We start from the raw sequence: 19,357 nt of genomic DNA, 5'->3' as shown, positions 1-19,357 counted from the left end.
CAATGGCTAATGGGAAATGATGACGCGGCGCGGGATAGTCAGCTTCTCCCGGGCACGCGACTATTGCCAGAGTCGACCAGGTCCAGCGACGCGCTGAGTGGCTCCTTGTCCGGGGACATGATGCGCGGGAGACGGAGCAGCGTGGGTAGTGAGGGGATACACGTGACTCCACTGCACGGATTTATCCACGCATTGGTTTATTTTTTTCAAGTGCTAAAAGATTGAGAGACATGTTTTTTCAATCTTGCAAAAAATTAAAGGATCGGGAAAGTCTTTTGAGAACTCTCGGAGATGCTCTATATTACGGTTGCGGGGAGCATAGCAGCAGGTTATGAGGCAGGGATTTTACTATCGTGAGATTGTATAATGGTTATTGGATAACAAGTGGTCCGTGGGGTGTTGAATTTATTTAACACCTTGCGTGCTGGTATATATGTATGTCGTGTATAATGAGACAGTGAGAACGCATTGCCAACCCAGCAGCCACCACGACAACACCAAAGCACACGACTCGTCTGTTCGACGCGGACACTGAAAAGAGAAAACATGACAGCTGCCAACAAGAAAAATGTACACATGCACGGATCGGACCAGAGCACTCTGCATGCATGCAGCTTCTGATCGGCCGGCCGCTTTGAACTGCCCGACCACCGTGAGGACACGACGACGACGACACGACTATGTGCAAGTGCAACAGCACTAGTTAACTTACTGACTGCGGCTCATGATCTTGTGACCTCCTCCGGCTCCGATGGAGGGTGGCGAGGAGAGACGGGGATGACGGAGACGGTGGCCTCCTCCTCCTCCACCGATGGCAGGCTGGGCTCCCATGTCCTCCTCGCCGCCGCGAACCCCCTGAGCCCCATCGGCAGCTGGGGCACCGGAGTATGGTGTCTCCGCTGCCTTCCCTTCCGCTTCTTCTTGTTCCCCTTCTTCGTCGTCCTTGCCTTGTGCTGCTTCCTCTCGGCGTGCTCGTCGTCGTCTTTGCTCGGCGCCACGGCGAGCCCCTGTTCCACGAGCTTCCTGAAGCGGCACTCCGACCACCGGTCGTTGGCCACGAAGTAGTCCCTCGCGCTGCACGCCGGCATGGGGGTAGCACCGTCACCCTCCGCGGCCGCCTCCTCTTCCGACGACACCGCGCCGCCGCCGCTGCTGTGGCCCTCCGAGGACGTCTCCTCCTCCTCCTCCTTATCGTCGTCGTACTCCTCGTCGGCGAAGGCGCCGATAGAGCTCTCGGGGATCTTCTGCTTCAACCTGACGACGGTGCTCTCGGGGAGCAGCAGGAACTTCTGGCCGGGGAAGAGCGGCTCGAGCGGGCGGACGACGGCGCCATGCGGGTTGCGGAACACGTCCGGGTGCGCGAGGCAGAGCCCCGGCGGGTGGTTCCGGATGACGGTGCACGCCAGCACCACGCCCGGGTACACCTCCACCACCCCGCCCCGCAGCACCACCCGCACCACCGCCTCCTTCCTCGCCGCCACCGACGACGAGCTGCTCAGCTCCATGGACATGCTGACGCTGCTGCCGGGCGGCGGCGGCGGCGGCTTCTTCTTCTTCTTGGGCATGCCGATGGCGGTCCGGAGCGCGCACCGCACCGACTTGCCCAGCGGCACCGTGGCGCCGTGCGCCATGGATGGCACTCGATCGATGGCTTGCCTGGATACCAAACCAAGCGAAGCACAAGGGCAGATTAGAAGAGGATTGGAGAGCACAAGGAAAGGAAGGGAAAGGAAAAGAAGAAGGGGAGGGTGGCTGGAAGCTGCGTGGCTGTGCAGATATATTACTCTTGTGTTTGTCAGCTTCTGGTAACCAGGGGAGGCAGCTCTCTTGTTGTTTGTGTCGTCGTCGTGTCGATGTGCGCGAGCGCGATCTGCCAGCGGTGGCGCCCCAAGATACGCACGTCCGGTCCGGGTGGCTGTCTGGCTGATGCTCCTCGCGGTCATCAGCGCTAGCTGTTGTATCTTGTTTGGGCCTCCTTGGGACCATCGATGCATGGATCGAGCTGGACGACGACGAGGGAAGGGCATGGTGATCCATGCGCTCACGCAAGGTGACGACCAGCCGGAGAGATCGATGGGGCACGCCGACATGCATGACACTAACGCGTGACGCCAATGCAATGCAACCCACGGGCCGGCTCGTCGACATCGTCCATGCATAGATGATGCCTTGCCTTGCTCGAATGCTCCTGATGATTTTTTTTTTCTCCGGCAAAAATTTTTTCTCCTTTTTTTTTAGAAGTTGCAAGATGACTCCTTGGGATAATATCGACGTGTACCAGTCAGATGGAGTCGGCTGCTCGGGTCATTTCAGCTAGGAGCCAACTTGATATATATGAAGGGTTTTTTTTTATTGGATAATATCTCACAGATCTATCTATCGTAACGAAAGGATGTATACACAGGAAGCAGCACTGTCAACACTCACTTTCTCTTGCTAAAAACACACACTCACCTCTCGGTTATTATCGCCTGTGTCATTCTCAAGACACGACTGGGAACGTACTGTCAACATTATTGCGTCAGTGCATACACAGAGTTTAATGCACATATATATGTAAACCAGTAAAAAAATGTTCCATCAATAAGGACCGATTTGGATAAGGGGACTTCGATTCAAACTTACAGAGTTAGCTGACATTCTTATACGTAGAATCCTAAACATTCCTTGAGGTGCATGCTGAAAAGAAAAACGTGCTGAATGTAGCAGCAGAGCTATGGATCAATGGATGCAAAGAAAGAAATATCAAGGTCGTATAGCTAGAATCAACAGGCACTGCAAAGGGCAAAAAAAAGGTGCTGAAATAAGTGTTAGTACTGACATAAAATTTGACATATACTCATATACACAAATTGCCTCAGGAGTTCAGACAAGTACAGGCAGTGAACTGAAGTCACAGAAAAACAAGTGCACAGGGCATCAAAAGGCAGACCCCAGCAAATACACAGAACCACTGCTCAGCAAACATCTTTGTGTTAAAGAGATGGCCCAAGGTGCCTAACCTACTCGTGTAGGACTGAATATTTACAGATTTTGGTTGGTGTTGTATCCAACAGAGAGAAATGTAGCCGGATGTTGTGACAGACTGACAGTGGCAAATGTTTCGGGTTGTTCTCTCATACTGTTGATTCCTTGTAGTAATGCTTAAGTTAGAAAATCGGGGAGCACAAACACACCTCGGTTTCTACATGCTGCGTGTCAGGTTCAAGGAACACGCCCTAATACTCTTTGCACAGCTTTCTTTATGCCCTCCTGGTCTAGGGAAGTGGTCAAATACACTTCCTGGACCTGCCAAGTAATAAGAAGGAATTATAATTCATGTGAGTACTTCTATTTAGTTGGAACCGAAACAGCCAAGGACAGACAGCAGTATATTGAAACTCCTCAGAAAATAAAACAAATCATGTGTGGTATCAAAAGAAACCTAACCTGCCTCCCAGCTCGTGCAAGAAGTGTGAACTTGTTATCCTTAGCTGGAGCCTGTGTAATCAGATCCAAGAAGTTAATCAAAGTTTATAACATCCATCATCTACTGTGAGTTGCAACTATGAAAAGGCTGTCATTGACTGAAAGCATACATTGGAAAGCCAAAGCTCCAAATCTTGTGAAACAACACGTTTTTCCGATCCTTGGCGCCCAAACTGTACATCTGTTATACTGTAAAGATAATACAATTACTTAGACTATGGATGTTAATATAGCAAAACCAATTCTGACTATGGATATCACAGTAGAACATTTGTCTGACTTGGTGGCATATTTGTGGCAGTAAAGAACTTGCTATAGAAGTACCCCCTCCGTCCCAAAATAAGTGCACTTCTAGCATTTAAAATCTGTCCCACAATAAGTGTATTTCTAGGCCATGAACCACCTAGCACTAGTACCTTTTGCTACCTTCTCCATTCCCAATGTGCAATTATTACATGTTGCTATACCTTTTGATAAGGGTATATATGTAATTTTGTAGTAGCATTGGTTTCTCCCCTCCATCCTAGAAGCGCACTTATTTTGAGACGGAGGGAGTATGCAACAATGTAAAAGAAAGAAATAGATATCAATCAAAGAACCAAAAACCATACCCATCCTCTTGCAAGAGTTCATTACATATGCCATCAAGTCCTGGCAGAAGTTCGACTTCTGAAGGAGACATCATACGATCAGGTGATTGATCAGCTTCCTAGAAGGAAAAAAAAAAATTACTGAATGAATCCACTTTTTTCCACCACAGAGTTAAATCCACTAAGAGTCAAGACATTGCATTCAACAACTAACCAAAGGGATAACTTTGTCCAATGTCTCCAGTAAAGGATCTTCCTCCAATTGTCTGATAGATAAAGCTATCCTTGACTTTGCCCTGTTTTTTTGTAAATGCAAAGTATGTACAATTATTTAAAAAAAAATCTCATTCGTGACAAAGCAATCCAATATTTTATTTATTCCCCTATTATTAAGAAAAGAAATGTTTCCTCAACTTGAAGGAAAAATGATGCTTTGCTAAAACAGACAACTAATTTAAGACCCTCACCTCCCTCTCCCAGTCCCACTCCCCTATGAATTGTAAATGCCGCATATGTGAATGATTGTTAATTTGATAAGGTAGACAGTTAGCATGATAAATCTCCTTACTCATCGCACCCTTTAGCCCTAATGTTACCAAGTTACCACTCCATACCATGCCAACTGACTCTACTGATAAACTGGTAAGTGACAACTTCCATACATGATTCTATGATACATCCACTCAACATTTTGGACCAAAGTTTCATACCATATCTATTTTGATGATAGAGTAAGACATGAGAATTACTTCATCAAGAATCAAATCAAGACACATATTAACAACTGTGCACAGAGCTCAATAAGGTCCTAGAAAGTACTCACGTATCAATGTTCACAACTATGACCTTGACAGTGTCCCCTTCGTTTAGAAAATCCTGGACGTCTTGGACAAGATCCCAAGACACCTCGGAGATATGTACAAGACCAGTAAGATGATATAGTCCTGTAGAGTGTAGCTGTTGTCAGAAACTCCACAATGAATAGCTAGCCAAGAAAATGTGTTGCCACTAGCCAATAAGTACCATCAGGAAATCGCAGGTGAACAAATGCACCATAGGGGAACACTGAGCCCACAATTCCATCATAGATGTCGCCAATCTTTATTTGGGAAGAGTACCTTGACCAACTAGCATCCTTCTCAGAGAAGACAAGTTTCCTTTCCTCCTCATTCACTTCAGCCACCTAGAGCGATTAGATTGAGCTTCTTAATAAAATTAGATCAACAAAACCCTAAAATCTTGACCTCATTTCATTCAATTTTCAGAGTAATTTTGTCAGGTAGAAACATGTTTCGTTTATGATGCAGGAAGTATGTTATACAGAAACATACAGCACGTATGAATGGAAGTTTTAGCACATCCTTAGGTTACAACGAAAGTAGCTACAGGCACAACAGAACCAGAAGTTGCAATGGAGAAGGCAAAGAGAAGTCAGTTACCTTGACAGAAATGGACGTTCCTACTAGGTGTTTCGTAATATCTTGGATGGGCCTTTTGGGGTCTGCAAGCTTAGCTATACAATCAAACACTACCTCGCATTTACTGGCAACCACAAGATGCTTACAGAAACCTGCACAGAAAAGAGACAAGAAAAAGCAGCAGTACCTTTACACCAGTGCGCGGGGCTGAGGAGAGGGTTGGGCACGAACCCCTGCAGGGAGTTGAACCTGACAATGAGCCCGCCACTGTTGGCCCTCAGCACCGGCAGCGTGAAGATCCTCCCCTGGTCCTTACCCGCGCGCGCGGCTTCCCAGTCCGCAGCGAACTGCAGGAGACACAGAGCGAGCTTCCTCAATCGACCCTCAACGTCGGCATTTCATCGAGCAGCAGACGAGCCGAGCCGAACCGAGCCGCGCGCTCCAGAAGCCAGCAGGCGAGAAGAGGGTAGCTAGCGCCCACGAAACGAACCTGCGGCAGGCGCGCCTCGTCGACCGGGGCAGCCGAGGCGTCTCCCTGGCCGGCGGGGGCGCCGGTTCCCTCGGCGGTCGCGGAGAGGAGGAGGGGCCGGTGATGCAGGCGGGCAGGGAAGGGGACGAAGGGGACTGGGCTCCTCCGGGCGGAAGCGGGGAAGGCCGCGAGCGAAGGCCCCGGCCCGAGGGACACTGCCAGCATTGCGCTCGCGCGTGGGAGGGGGCGGGGGCGTAGCTGCCGGCGGCGGTGGTGGGCGGTGGCGCGGGGGGAGAGAATCGGAGGAGCGAAACGAGTGGAGGTGAGAGGGGAGGCGCGAGCTGATTCTGATTCGAGTGGGCTGGGCTGCGCTGCGATAGATGAACACGTGGCTCGGCAAGCTTCTGACACGTGGACGGGCACATTTGGCCCATCTTCTTTCGAATCGATGTGAATGAAGGAGAGAGAAAAAAAAAACAATCTCATCCACACGATTGTACTAGTAAAATGTCACGAATTGGTATCCTGTTCACTATCTCCACTCAAAAGATTATCCTGCATTTTATTGAGTCTTTTCCTTCAGCGTCATTATAAAAGATCGTAATTTCCCTCGTGTCACTGCAAAATTTAAAAATTCTCTATTGCCATTGCATGATTTTTTTTTTTGCCTGCATGGCATGCTATTTTTCTACTAACAGCTATTAATAGAGCGTGAAAATGATGCTTTTGCTCCCAAAGAAGTATGCATAAAAAAAAATCATATCCGAGTAGATGAACAAATATACGATTTTCCATAGTACTAATACAATAGTTTATTGAGACTATCAATTTTCCATACTGTTTATTACAATCACCAATTCACAATACTAATAAATGACATACTACTAATACAATGGTTGCTAGAAAAAAGAATAGTCAAAAGCAGGGAGCACAGTAGTACAAGCAAAGAAATTTAATTAAAAATGTTTATTTTGCACGTGAGATTAGAATCTGGTGCGATCAGGATGAGGCAGAGGAGCTCCACTGGCTGGCCCTCTCGAAGCCATTCTTGCCGTAGTAGTAGTCCTCCATGGCCTGCTGGATCTCGGCGCGCGAGTTCATGACGAAGGGCCCATGCTGCACCACGGGCTCACCAAGCGGCTTCCCAGCGACGAGCACGAACCTCAGCGGCCTGTCAGACCGATTCCACACGCTGAGCCCGTCGCCGGGGCCGAGGACGAGGCAGTGGTGCGCGGCGGTGGGCGCGGCCTTCTCCCGCCCGAACACGCCCTCGCCGTCGACGACGTAGACGAAGGCGTTCCACCCCTCCGGCACCGGCTGGTGCAGGCGGGACCCGAGGCGCATGGTGAAGTCAACGTACATGGTGGGGGTCCGCGTGTACACGGGGGACGCCGCGCCGAGTGCCTCCCCGGCGATCACGCGCGCCTCCACGCCGTCCACCTCCGCGCGGCTGATGTCCTTGCTCTCCAGCTCCTGGTACCGCGGCTCGATCATCTTGTCTTTAGAGGAGAGGTTGATCCAGAGCTGTAGCCCCTTCTGCACGCCGTCACCCGCCGGCATCTCCGAGTGCACGATGCCGCGGCCCGCTGTCATCCATTGCACGTCACCTGTTTTGATGGTTCCCTTGTGGCCAGCGAAGTCCTGGTGGGTGAAGGCTCCCTGCAACAACAACCGGAACAAGAAGGGGACGTTTCAGCGAACAGCTCGCGGGCGTTGAAGAGAAGAGAGGAGAAGAGAAGCGTTGAGCAGACGCAACGCACCTCGAGCATGTAGGTGACGGTCTCGAACCCTCTGTGCGGGTGGTCGGGGAATCCGGCGGGCTTGGAGACTGCGAGACGAATCGAGAGAGAGAGAGAGAGAGAGAGAGAGAGAGAGGTGAGCAAACGGGCAGGTAGCTCGAGGAAGCCGTCCGGGCGAGCAGGAAAATTCCGACGATCCGAGCGTGCGAATTCGCAGAAAATTTGGGCGAGAATCGAAGAGTACCTGAGAATTCGTCGAGCATGAGGAAGGGGTCGAGGTTCCGGAGCTCATGCCTGCATGGAAGCACGCGCAAGGCGGCGAGGACAAGTCAACGACTGATCGAGGAGAGAAGGAGACGGACGGAATCGGACCTTCTGCCAGCTTGCTTACCTGCCGATGCTCCTGCGGACGGTGGCGCCCTGCCCCTCGGGCTGCGACTCCGCGAGGACCTTGTTGACCACGGCCCTGGGCTTCTCGAACGGCGCCGCGGACGAAGCAGAGTCGGAAGCAGAGGACGACATGATCCGAGGCCGAGCTGGGGGCAACAAGACAGAGCTGGGGATCAAGACGAAGAAGAAGAGGAGGAGGGGGGCAAGGAGGATCACGAGGAGCAGGAGCTGCTTTTGGGTGCTACTAGGAAAAATTGCTGTACTTGTTCGGCGGCGGTGGGGTGTGTTGTTGCCGAGCCTGCCGATGGCGGAGGTATAAATAGCAGGGGATGCCAGGCCCAGGTGCTGCCTCAGCCTCATCATCGTCGTCGTCATCGCGGCCTCAGCTCTGGCCGGGGATATGGGACAGGGACGCCACTAGAAATACTCCAGGTGCGGTTGACCACGACGGAGGGGTTCGGAAAAAAAAAGGGCGAGGCGGGGTGGTTGACCGGCGCGTGCGGCTGCGGCAGGCCAGGTTGCGCGAGGAGGTGGACGCGGGCAAATCTGGAGGTTGCAGACGACGCGCTTGCGCACGCGGGGCGTCATGCCGGTGCTGCCGTCACGCTGCCGCCAGCATTATGCAATCCTCACTGCAAATCAGCATCACCCTGATGCACTCCTACTCCCGAAAAAATTATTATTATTAACAATAAAGATTATTAATCCACTCTACAATGTATATTCTATAACAAATAATACATCTGTTTATAGACCATGTTCAAAAAATATTTTATTATTATGACAGTATAAGCAAGTTGGACATATAATATATTTTCATAATAAATCTATTTATGCAGACATACAATGTAAATAATATTTTCTAAAAAATTTAAATGATTCAAACCTAGAATTAGATGAGTATCCAGTCAATTAAGTAATTTGCTTTTGCTCCACTACCTTCTAGAAGAATTGCTAAATCAATCGACAATTACAGAAAGCTGCGACTAAACATGGGACAGGGAAAGACAAATCAGCCGCAGTCACGAATCACGAGTATGCTATCAAATCAAATCAAAAGGGGTGGCCAACGAAAGAGATATCAAACCAAAACTCAAAAAAAAAAAAAAGGCAACGACGATATTTAAGCAAAAGAAACTTAATAAAAATATTATACCATCCGTTACAAAATCGAGGAGCACCTCCTCCCATGTTCATCTCTCCACAATTCCTCTCACCAAAAGAATAATAAAGGGAAGCGACTAATCAGACGAACTAGGACTGAGCGGGGGCGGGGGCCGGAGCGGAGGACGGAGCTGGGGCAGCCGCGGGAGCTGCAGCCGGTGCGGCAGATCGGGACGGAGAAGAGGCGGGTAGCGGCGGGAACAAATTCATGTCTTCGACGACGATGGGCTTCGGGGCAGGGTTGCGGCCGTTGCCGGAGTAGCCGCGTCCCCGCGGCCGGTAGTAGTTGTCATTGCCTGGGCGGCGCTGGTACCCACCATCGTTGCCGCCCTGGTTGTGGTAGCCGTCGTAGCCCAGGCCGCTGTAGCCGTCGCCGCGGCCGCCAGAGTAGTCGCCTCGCGGAGCACCGTAGCCCCGGCCACCAGAGTAGTCGCCCCTCAGAGCACCGTAGCCGCGGCCGCCAGAGTAGCCGCCTCTCTGAGCAGTACCGTTGCCGTAGTTGCCAGCCTCGTTCTGGGCGGCCCGGCCATTGTCGCCACCTCGACCAGCAAGAACGCGGGAGTCGGTGCTGTTGTCGCGGCTGCGGCCCTGGAAACCGCTGCCATTGAAGCGGCCACGAGGAGCACCGCCACCATTGGAAGAGTCTTCCAGGATAACATTGCGCCTTGGTGGCGCAAAGGAGAGATCTTTCAACGGGATGACGACCTGAAATTATGTTTCTGATCAGATGCCACACTTAAGAAAATAATGTTAATAAGAGTGCAGACAAGGAAACAGCAATGGTGATACCTTCTTGGGCTTGGCATCGTCAGCGTCCTTTGCCTCGGGCTGAGCCTTTTCTTCCTTCTTGCCAGTCTCCTTAGCCTTGTTCTGAACCTTTTCTGCTTTGATGACAGCTTCCTCATCATCCAGCTTCTTCTTCTCCAACACCTGCAGGCCCTTGAATCCATCGGCAGAGACCTTCCTCTGCTCAGTTCTTGAGACATCCTCCGAGGACTTCTTTTTCTCTTGACGAATCTTCTCATACTCAGCAAGGGTCTGTGAAAAATTTGAACATCAGTGCAAATTTGGAAATCAAGAAAGTTGAAAGAAAACTAATGAAATGGCATGTCTTTTCAACAAAGAACTATGCTGCTGGAGCAGAGGGGGTTACCTTTTTCTCTTCCTCCATAGGATAGTCTGCAAGTGGTTCCTTGTCAGTCTTCTTTGAAACATCAGCCTCGGATGAATCATGCTTCTTTGCCTTATCAACTTCATTGCCACCGTTCTTCTTAGCATTCTTCCTCTTCCTTTTCTCAGAGCCATTGAGCTTCTGCTTTTGAAATTTTTTGTCTCCAGAAGGGCCACATTGTCCGTTCTTACTTGCAGCAGCCCTGGCAAAAAAGAATAAATATTGATTTCAATACGATAATCTGCAGAGTTGCAAGAGGAAGATTAAAATTTGCATAGATCTTACCCTGCAGCAGAAGACTTTTCTGAACCAGAGGCAGGCGCGCCATCCGCATTAGCAGGAGTGGCAGCCTCCTTCTGAGGATTCTCTACAGGCTTGTGCTCAGCCTCCGAGCCAGCATCAGAGCTGACCTTCTCCTCAGGTTTGTGATCAGCCTCTGTACCAGCATCAGAGGATGGCTGCTTAGCTACCCACTTCTGAACCTTCCTGACCTCAGGATATCCCTGCCTGCCACCATTAGTGTTGTAGGCATAGCCTTCCTCTACCTGCCTCTCATGGTACACACAGGCTCCATCAGCATGAACATCTGGCTCACCATCGTGATAGCTGGGTACACTGCCATAGCCATCACTGTTATAGCCGCCATTGAAATTGTCAACACCGGCATTGTCGTTGCCCTGAACACTTTCCCCCTGATTGGGGACTGGGGGCTCTTCTTCGTCACCACCCACTAGAGGAAATCCATGCTCCAAATAAAACTCTTTCCTCAGTGGCCTCAACCTTGCTTCCTCCTCCCTCAGCTTCTTCTGCTGCTGCCTCAGCTTCCTTTGCTCCTCCGACAACTGCATGAGACGGAGCTCCCTTTGCTCCTCCGACAACTGAACCTGAATGAGATGGACTCCATTCTCTCCTTTCTCTTTCAGCTTTGTTTCCTGCCCCCTCAGTTTTATCAATACATCTCTCAACCTCTTGAGCTCGTGCTCAATATTTCTTATACCTGACAAGAAACCAGCAGGATGAGACACAAATCAAAGTGTGGCAAATAATAGAAACTATGAAACGTGTAATGACAACCATAAGATAACAAAGCTAGCTACACACATAATAAAGATTAATAACCATAACGTAACAAAGCTAAACCAGCAGTCAGTAATGGCATTATCCCCCAATCAGTACTGGCAACCAAAATAATAGCTTTATCCCCCAGTCAGTAATGGCAACCATTAAGATAACAGCTTTACTATTTACGTTGAAATAAATAAATTGAACAAAGAACATAGACACGCATTAACAATATTAACAACATGAGATAGTTTAGATTCAAATATTGGACACCCATTATTAAGAATTCTAACAAAACATGAGATAGTTTATAGATTCAAAGATTAGAGAGGCATTATTAACAATACTAACACAACATGAGATAGTTTAGATTCAAAGATTAGACACGCATTAACAATACTAATCCATATGAGATTCAAATATCAGAATTAGGAATAATCAATAGCCAAAGATTGGAATTGGAATTCGGAATAACGATTGAATCTAGATTTACAGTGATAAATCGGACGACCACATGACACCTGATAGACACAGTACATAATATAGAGTTATATAAACTAGACATGCAAAGATTGAACAATGAATACGAATCTATCTACCATGCTAACTGGACACAAGAGATCGAACAATGAGCACGAAATCTTTATCCACTCACAACATGTCCCGTAACCAAACTAAACTAATCTCCCTGCTCTCGGGACAAGATCGCAACAAGAAAGCACGCACGCATCACGATAATCGGATCAAACTAGACGAAGGAACAAGGCAGGCGATCGATCGAGACGAGCGCTAACTTAACGAAGGAAGATCGGAACTTGGGAATCGGCAGGTCAGTCGGACGGGAGATTGAGGTGTACGCACGTACCATTGTCGTGCTGAAGCTTGAAGTAGTAGAGGTTCTTGTGCACGGCCTTCTCCTTCTCGGTGGTCCCGGTGGCGGCGGACTCGGCCTTCTTGGCGTGGGCGGCCTCGGTCTTGACCTTGACCTTGCCGACGACGACGGACACGGCGGCCTCCCCGGACTCGCCGTCCGCGAGCTCGAGCAGGCCGAAGTTGAAGCTGGCCATGGCGGTCGTAGTCGTCGTAGCAGAGATCCCGGTCGACGGCTGCGCGTCGCGCGGCTCGCCGCCCTACTACTAGACCCTCAAACACGAAGCGAAGAGGCGGCGCGCGCTAGATGGCTGGGGCTCCCGATCGCTAGCTTTGCGGGATTGATCGAGTCGACTCGAGATCGAGAGGCTTTGGTTTGGTTGCCGATGGTGGAGGAGGCCACCGGGTGCCGCGCCGCGGTTTTATAGGGCCGGCCCGTTGGATCGCGAGCGGAGGAGCAACTCGGATCGGAGCCCGTGATCCGCGCCGGATCCGCCGTTGATTGACTGCGCCACGGTTGCTGGATTGGATGGATCACGTATATACGTGCACCGATATGATCGTCGTGGCGGGTTCGGTCTGGTTTCGTTTCCTTTTGTGTGTGTGAGACGATGATGAGGGGAAAAAAAACGTAGCACTATAGGCGATACGCGCCTGGTGTGGGTCTTCTAGAAGTTTCCAGCTCACTTATCAATTCGAGTTAGCGTTGTATATTAATCTTCTACAACTAAAAAGAACAAAGCGTGGACACTTTTTGGTGTGACATTCAAACGTTTCGCGTCGTCGTCCTGTCGTCCCCGTGCGGTCCCCGCGCCGACATGTGGGCCCTGACGTGCGCGCAGCTCCCCGCAACCTCCCCATCCCACGTCCTCTCTCTTCTTCCAGGGTTTGGCCGCTGCCATGGCGAGCTGCCCGCTCTACCCCTGCACACACAACCCGCGCCCACCCTCCTCCTTGCCCTTCCTGGCGGCAAAGCAACGGCATCCGTTGTCGTGGCCGCCGGTCGTACATCCCCACTCCCTAACCTACGAGACTGACCCGGGTCTCTCTTCACCGGCACCGGGCCCGCAGGCTGGAGAGGTGGGGACTAGGGAGCTAGGGTTCCCGTCGGTGCCGGCGCAGACCAGTGTGATGGCGACGGGCGCAGGCGAGAGCCTGGGGGTGGAAAGACTCCTCTCCTACACCGAAGATCTCGTGGGCGTCCTCCGCACCAGCACTGACTGCGACGACAACACGTAGGTCATCGCCGTAGCGCGGAGGCTGCTGTCCGGCCATCGATCCAAGTTTGACGACCTCAAGCTGCATATCAAAGGTCCGCTTGTCACCTGTCCTGCTGTTTCTACGTTTTCAGTGTTTCTCCTCGATTGATATGGCCATATAGGCGTCTTTCTGGCTTAGATTTGGGGGATTTTCAGCCAATATTGCTACTAATTACAATAATTTATTTAGTTTTTTTAGATGAGTAATTTATTTAGGTTGAATTATTTGAATATTACATGAAAGGGCATTAGCTGTGCAAAGGAAACAAGGCATATCATCAGAGTCATCATTGACTCACTGATGAAATCCTTTCATTTGCATAGGTGGTTTTCATGAATAAAAACAATTTAGAAGCTAGGACCCTGTCCAAACCTGCAAATGTAACAAAAGATCCAGCTCCAGGTATACCTTTCTCAGTGATCATTCACTTGTGAAGCTTACTTTAGACATAGAGTGTAAAGGTACACTATTAGTCAGACTCGGATAGAGGCACACATTTATTCAAATCTCTGCTGCATATATCTTTATTAAAACAGAATTAGGGCCTCATATTACAAAACCAATAGGGAGAGAATTAACAAGAAAAATTATAGTTTCTGGTCCTTAATACCTCCATGATGAACTTTAGTTACATAATTGAGTATTGCCACTGGGTAAAATTGTACCTACATCCTGTGTAAATTTATAGTTTCTGGTTCTGTAGGAACTTGACAATAAAACGCATGAAGATACATCAATCTCAGGTCTAAAGGCAGGCTTGTTGCCTGCCAATACATGCAGGTATGGAAATTACATTCTCTAACATATTTCAGTCGTACATATCTATATGTGTTGGTGTTATCTCTTCAGTGACTGACATCGAGCGGGTTCTCTTCTGCCTGTGTTGGTGTTGCCTGTTAGATTTCCAAAGCAATAGAACCTTATTCCCTCTTCTTTAGCCTCTGATATTACTCAAGTGGGTCTTACGGACGTAGTCAGGTTTGCTTCTTCTGTCTATTTATTTCTGTTTGATTCATAATTTCCATTTTTGTGTTGGCTTCATAGATTCAGCCCACGTTTTTTTCTGGGATTTGCTTGCAGAAAAGAAAAGAAAGAAATACACGAAAGTGGCTATGGGTTTCACCACTAAAATGGTGGTAATCTTCATATATATAGGTATCAAATATGCATTTGTTAATCAATTCAAAGTTTCTGAAACTTTTTGGACAAAACCAACATGCCAACAAGAGATAGATATTATTAGCAGGTTACACTGCAAAACATCACCCTATGAACTAATGATGATCTTCTGGAATGCTTGCGTTGTTTATTTTCACAAGGTATCCTAGCACATCAGCGTTAAAAAACTATGGTTCCTTCTCCTATATTCAGATTGTTCATACATTTTATCCTTTTGTGCTCTTTTAAAAGGCTAAATCTTTTCCTCTGTTCATCAAAGCTCAGAAAATTATTTGTGAACTGTGGTATCTGATTAGTCGGCAAAAGGTATACCTTTAGTGGTGACTGTATTCATAGGATTTTCTTGGCCTTCACCAGAGTTGCTGCCATCGTGGCTTCTCATTGCTGTGGCTTCTCATTGCTGCATTTTAGACGTTATGAGAGGATTTTTATCTTCTTCTACGTGTATTGATTTCCCTTGTACTAGGAAAAGCACAGCAACAGCTAGCTACGATGGATGCTGATTTATCTGTACATTATTTGAACTTGCTCCTGGAAATCAATGGTTTTCAGTTAAACAAAGTGCATCTTCCTAATCCATTTCATAGAACACATATCTTTGCCACTTGGTCTCAGAATCCTTTGTATTAGTATGTGTTAACTGTGAATGATAACAAGAGTTTTAGTTCTTAGTACCAGACTACTTGCTCTTGAGCTATTTATGGTTTATGGGGTGCCAAGTTAGTTGTAGTCCTTATTACTTGCTGCGAATAATTTGTTATTGCAATCATCTTGTGTTTGTTAGGGGTGGTGAGAGACTTTTTTTTTCGATTGTGATAGAGACATGTTGGAACTGTGTGGTGGCCCTGCAGTGTCATGAGAGGCATGTCAGGCAGTAGCCGTTCATGAAATGTGAAACTCCCTTGGAATATGATGTTTGTGCTGTAATAGCAACGCCGTATCATTTATTTTTTGTGGAACTTAAATATCCCATTTTATTCTTAACTATGGAAACATATATCTTCTTTTTCTTGTTTTCATGTGCATGCTCGAAATATTACCGTAGCGATAACACGGGCAATATTTCTTCTTTTAGTTTTATGATTTATTTTTTCTAGATGCCACCGTAGCGTTAGTACTGGCAATATGCTATATTTCTAATTAGCTACTGAATACCAAAGAATAATGATCCATGGACAATTTTTCTTTTAATTATTTGTATAAAATATACTTTGTCGTCCAATCACAAAAACTTGTCATTGGGTTGTTTGAAGCTATATTAACTGGCACAGAACTGCTAAGTTCATTTAACATAGAAGAGTATCTATTGTATTAAAAATGTTTGGACACATCACTCTTCAAGTATGTCAAACAAGCCTAATATATTATGTTAGTTTTTAAGTTGATTGTACTTTTAATCAGTGACACCATATAACTAATCTTGGGTGTTGGCTTCCTTCCATTCTTTCTATTTGCTTCTATTAGGAATATATATTTAGTTATTACCTCCGCCCAACTATTTGCAGTTATATCTCATTGTGTCATGTACTCTTGTACTAATTTAACTCAAGATCATGTTTGTAATCTGCAGTGTAGCTTACTGGTAACGAACAAAAGGCAGTTGAACCACTTCCAAAGAGCCAAGGTTATCACCTCATAAAACACATGCTGTCATGTCCAGATGTTCCAACCATCTGATCATGTTAGGTTCGAATGGTTTTGAAAACTTTAAATGATAACTGGTCGTTTAGAATGATGATTGTTAAACATTTAATACCTGCTTTTCTTAAGAGGAGGCTTTCCGTTGCATTTCGGTTTTAGCAACTATTTTTCCCGTTCCTGTTGATTTGATGCAGGGGAGGAATAGCTAGCTGGATGCGTGATCAGTGGGGCCATTCTAAATCACGCTTAGTCTCTCCATGGATCATAACACTTACAAGCAAGCATTGGCTTGCAAACCTTTTGCTCAATGTAAAGTGACAAAAAAAATAATTTCATATTGGGCAATAGTATTTTTTTATTTGGGTGCATATAGACATATTACATGGTTGAACGGATTCTTTTTATTGCATTATCTAGAAAAATTGCCCCAACATACGCAATTATTGTCCCGTTATAACCCATGGGTATAGACCTTGACTGTGGCTGCATCTCACCCGTGTCAGACCGCCTCAATGTGGGAGAAAGTTGGTGGCAGTAAGACTCGATTATGTCCTGAGATCACCACGCGCGCTTGCGCTGCCCCGTTTTGACGGGCATGCCATGGATGTCGTGCCCAAAGCGGCCGATGCGCACACTAACCATTTGACAACGGCATCTAATCGGCAACGGCTAGATTACCTAAGAGGAGTTTGTCAAGGCCCTGATGACCATATGGGAAGGCATGGTTGCCAGTTTATAACAAGCAAGATAAAAAGACATACGACTGTCCATTTATAACAAATAAGAAGCATATTTGGTTGATTATTAATTTCACCATATTGTTATCTTATCGTGCGATTCATATATTTTTAGTATAAAAAATTAGTTATCCCGTAGCAACGCATAGGCATGCTACAGGATAATTTAGATTTACACGTGTGTTGCACCGGAAAAAAATGGTTATACCTGTGCGTTGCAACCAAATCAAGTAAACTATGATATCATATTTCCAAGTCTTGAGAGTGCTCCTGCAATTGTTCAACAATCCTCTTTGTGTTATGGTGCAGTGTTGCCTTGAAGCCATGGAGAGCCACAGCCATGCTCAGCAAATTGAAATTAATCGCACAAATAACCTTAGATTAAATAAACCGTGCCTCGCACATTTACGTAAATTTTATAACTTCGGCTGATATCAGAATCAACAAGGACACCAACAATACTGCAAAGTATCCAATAATATACTTTCTTTTAGTTAACCTTTTTTCCAGTGATTTCCTGCTCGACGAGTTGTTCATCAGAAGGGAGGCTATCCCCGTCAGTTCTGTCTTGCTGGGCGACGCTGCTTGTTGATGCCGGCCTGTCCGTGCATGTGAACAACACTGTCCTGGAACGTGCGCAGGCTGTGACGAGGGACAACAGAACCTGGTATATTAGCAAATATATATAATTTATCCAATCTAAAATTTTCTTTAAAAAAATAAGAAGCATATGAATAGTGTGAAAAGAACGTAAAATTCTGCAAATTCACCATAGTACTCCAGATTCCGACAGCATGACCTGGTTTGTATATACGCTAAAATATCTTTATCCAAAATCCACACAAGGAGAAGCATAAAATGAGAGAAATGAAAGCATATGTTTATTCACGTGATAATTTTCACAGTAAAAGGCACAATGAACAGTTATATTTCTGATAATAAGATTAGAAGTTTTAGTATTTATCTTTCTGGCTCCTATTTAATTATGGTTGATACATAATTCAGCTCTAAAATAAAAGTAGCATCCATTAAACTGACTAACTGAGGTGTCACACCCGACAAAGCCTTTGTCGAGTGCCTGTGACACACGGCAAAGCCACTGTTTCCGGCAGTGAATGCTCTAAAAAGTTTGAGCCATTTGATTCAGTTCATCTGCTCTTATGTCTTATGGAGTTGTACTCGTCAGAAAGTTTGAGCACCTTATATCTGAAGGGCGATGTTCTAGCCGTGACCAAATACCAAGATGAGAATATGATATATTGGGATGCAATCTTAGAAATTATGAGCACATCGTGGTGTCTAGGACTACGATATACATATAGGGTATAAATGCAATCTGATTTTGTACTTACGGTTGAGCTTTCTTAAGTTGTAGTGCGGCATAATTCAATGAAGATGTAATGAAAAATAGGTTGCTGCTGATGTGTGTTTTCTGCTGCTAGAGGACTGAAAGGGGCTAGAGGCTTAAAACTCCATTTTTGGTCAACCTAGAAATGTCTGTTTCGTCGATGTGTCTTCGATTCACTATTGTACTCTAATGATCTATTATTTTTCAGAAATAATGTATTACCACAGGGTGTTATAGTCTGGTGCATATTTCTAGGTCATTCTTCCTTGGTACTTCCTTTAGTGAAAGGAACTGACTATAGGCCCTGTTCGGCTGGTAGAATTTTGGCTGAAACTGGCTGAAAAACACTGTTCTGGCTGAATTGTTGTGAGAGAAAAATACTGTTCCAGCTGAAAAAAGAAACCGAACAAACCGAATATGGGGTAAGCCGAACGGGGCCTATATATTTCTAGCCAAGTACACCCATTGTTTGTAATTATATGACATTTCGGACAAGCTAATATATGTCACTTCTCTATTCTCAAAGCCCTGTTCACAAGTATGTAGGTAAAAAAAACATTTACAGGCATTCTTCTTTGAATATTCCGTTCCCTCTGCATTTATTTCTTTTGTGTATGAACCGTCGTCATGGAGATTTGAATGCTGTATGTTTATTTCATAAACTTTGCTTTTTGGATTAATTGTAACTTTAACATTGATATTTAATTTTTACAGTATTGCTATCTTATCGTGCGATCCATGTGTTTTTAGTATAAATTGTTAGCTATCCCGTAGCAACATACGGGCATGCTACCTAGTATATACTATTTTATAGATTTTCTTATAATTAATAAAAGATACAGTACATTTTT

General features: G+C 46.6%; 4 protein-coding genes and 1 long non-coding RNA gene across 7 annotated transcripts; 1 reads left to right on the top strand and 4 right to left on the bottom strand.

Annotated features, from left to right (window-relative positions):
* Positions 1-500: 500 nt before the first annotated feature.
* Positions 501-1,631, bottom strand: LOC136515000 (uncharacterized). The gene has a single exon (XM_066508704.1). The coding sequence runs from the start codon at positions 1,629-1,631 to the stop codon at positions 723-725; it is 909 nt and encodes a 302-aa protein (XP_066364801.1). The 3' UTR covers positions 501-722.
* A 1,165-nt stretch (positions 1,632-2,796) lies between these two features.
* On the bottom strand, positions 2,797-6,306 carry LOC136514999 (small ribosomal subunit protein bS1c-like). Of its 2 annotated transcripts, none has more exons than XM_066508702.1 (10): positions 5,967-6,306; positions 5,664-5,823; positions 5,498-5,571; positions 5,082-5,241; positions 4,882-5,002; positions 4,273-4,354; positions 4,080-4,177; positions 3,579-3,657; positions 3,430-3,480; positions 2,797-3,288 (listed from the first exon to the last, which is right to left on the bottom strand). In XM_066508702.1, exons 1-10 carry the CDS (start codon positions 6,168-6,170, stop codon positions 3,205-3,207), a joined length of 1,113 nt encoding a protein of 370 aa, XP_066364799.1. In that variant the 5' UTR covers positions 6,171-6,306; the 3' UTR covers positions 2,797-3,204. The 2 variants fall into 2 exon arrangements, with proteins under 2 accessions (XP_066364799.1, XP_066364800.1); XM_066508703.1 differs by having other exon boundaries at positions 5,498-5,559; positions 5,967-6,304.
* A 396-nt stretch (positions 6,307-6,702) lies between these two features.
* LOC136514998 (pirin-like protein) lies at positions 6,703-8,495 on the bottom strand. 2 transcript variants are annotated; one of them, XM_066508701.1, is made up of 5 exons: positions 8,338-8,495; positions 8,076-8,220; positions 7,929-7,978; positions 7,706-7,773; positions 6,703-7,604 (listed from the first exon to the last, which is right to left on the bottom strand). In XM_066508701.1, exons 1-5 carry the CDS (start codon positions 8,447-8,449, stop codon positions 6,945-6,947), a joined length of 1,035 nt encoding a protein of 344 aa, XP_066364798.1. In that variant the 5' UTR covers positions 8,450-8,495; the 3' UTR covers positions 6,703-6,944. The 2 variants fall into 2 exon arrangements, with proteins under 2 accessions (XP_066364798.1, XP_066364797.1); XM_066508700.1 differs by having other exon boundaries at positions 8,076-8,495.
* Positions 8,496-9,181: 686 nt separating this feature from the next.
* On the bottom strand, positions 9,182-12,710 carry LOC136518553 (uncharacterized). The gene is made up of 5 exons (XM_066512229.1): positions 12,337-12,710; positions 10,695-11,406; positions 10,392-10,611; positions 10,028-10,276; positions 9,182-9,943 (listed from the first exon to the last, which is right to left on the bottom strand). The coding sequence occupies exons 1-5, from the start codon at positions 12,536-12,538 to the stop codon at positions 9,329-9,331; spliced, it is 1,998 nt and encodes a 665-aa protein (XP_066368326.1). The 5' UTR covers positions 12,539-12,710; the 3' UTR covers positions 9,182-9,328.
* A 1,593-nt stretch (positions 12,711-14,303) lies between these two features.
* On the top strand, positions 14,304-16,779 carry LOC136516606 (uncharacterized). Its single transcript, XR_010774088.1, has 3 exons — positions 14,304-14,381; positions 16,351-16,404; positions 16,616-16,779. It is a non-coding gene; the product is annotated as an uncharacterized lncRNA (long non-coding RNA).
* Positions 16,780-19,357: the final 2,578 nt, after the last annotated feature.

This window comes from Miscanthus floridulus, chromosome 17, assembly GCF_019320115.1.
Source record: "Miscanthus floridulus cultivar M001 chromosome 17, ASM1932011v1, whole genome shotgun sequence".
Lineage (NCBI taxonomy): Eukaryota > Viridiplantae > Streptophyta > Magnoliopsida > Poales > Poaceae > Miscanthus > Miscanthus floridulus.
Note: the sequence above shows the minus strand (reverse complement) of the source record. Positions and strands in the feature narration are given on the sequence as shown.

What these genes read in the sequence shown, in the direction of transcription:
- LOC136514999 (XM_066508702.1), bottom strand. Translation starts at nt 6,170, where the DNA reads ATGCTGGCAGTGTCCCTCGGGCCGGGGCCTTCGCTCGCGGCCTTCCCC. An exon ending in ATAGTTGTGAACATTGATAC is followed by an intron (nt 4,355 to 4,881) that starts GTGAGTACTTTC and finishes ACAAAAAAACAG; the next exon opens with GGCAAAGTCAAGGATAGCTT. An exon ending in TGGACAAAGTTATCCCTTTG is followed by an intron (nt 4,178 to 4,272) that starts GTTAGTTGTTGA and finishes TTTTCCTTCTAG; the next exon opens with GAAGCTGATCAATCACCTGA.
- LOC136515000 (XM_066508704.1), bottom strand. Translation starts at nt 1,631, where the DNA reads ATGGCGCACGGCGCCACGGTGCCGCTGGGCAAGTCGGTGCGGTGCGCG.
- LOC136514998 (XM_066508700.1), bottom strand. Translation starts at nt 8,449, where the DNA reads ATGACGACGACGATGATGAGGCTGAGGCAGCACCTGGGCCTGGCATCC. An exon ending in CATGCTCGACGAATTCTCAG is followed by an intron (nt 7,774 to 7,928) that starts GTACTCTTCGAT and finishes TTCGTCTCGCAG; the next exon opens with TCTCCAAGCCCGCCGGATTC. An exon ending in CCGTCACCTACATGCTCGAG is followed by an intron (nt 7,605 to 7,705) that starts GTGCGTTGCGTC and finishes TTGTTGTTGCAG; the next exon opens with GGAGCCTTCACCCACCAGGA.
- LOC136518553 (XM_066512229.1), bottom strand. Translation starts at nt 12,538, where the DNA reads ATGGCCAGCTTCAACTTCGGCCTGCTCGAGCTCGCGGACGGCGAGTCC. An exon ending in CTATGGAGGAAGAGAAAAAG is followed by an intron (nt 10,277 to 10,391) that starts GTAACCCCCTCT and finishes AATTTTTCACAG; the next exon opens with ACCCTTGCTGAGTATGAGAA. An exon ending in ACGATGCCAAGCCCAAGAAG is followed by an intron (nt 9,944 to 10,027) that starts GTATCACCATTG and finishes ACATAATTTCAG; the next exon opens with GTCGTCATCCCGTTGAAAGA.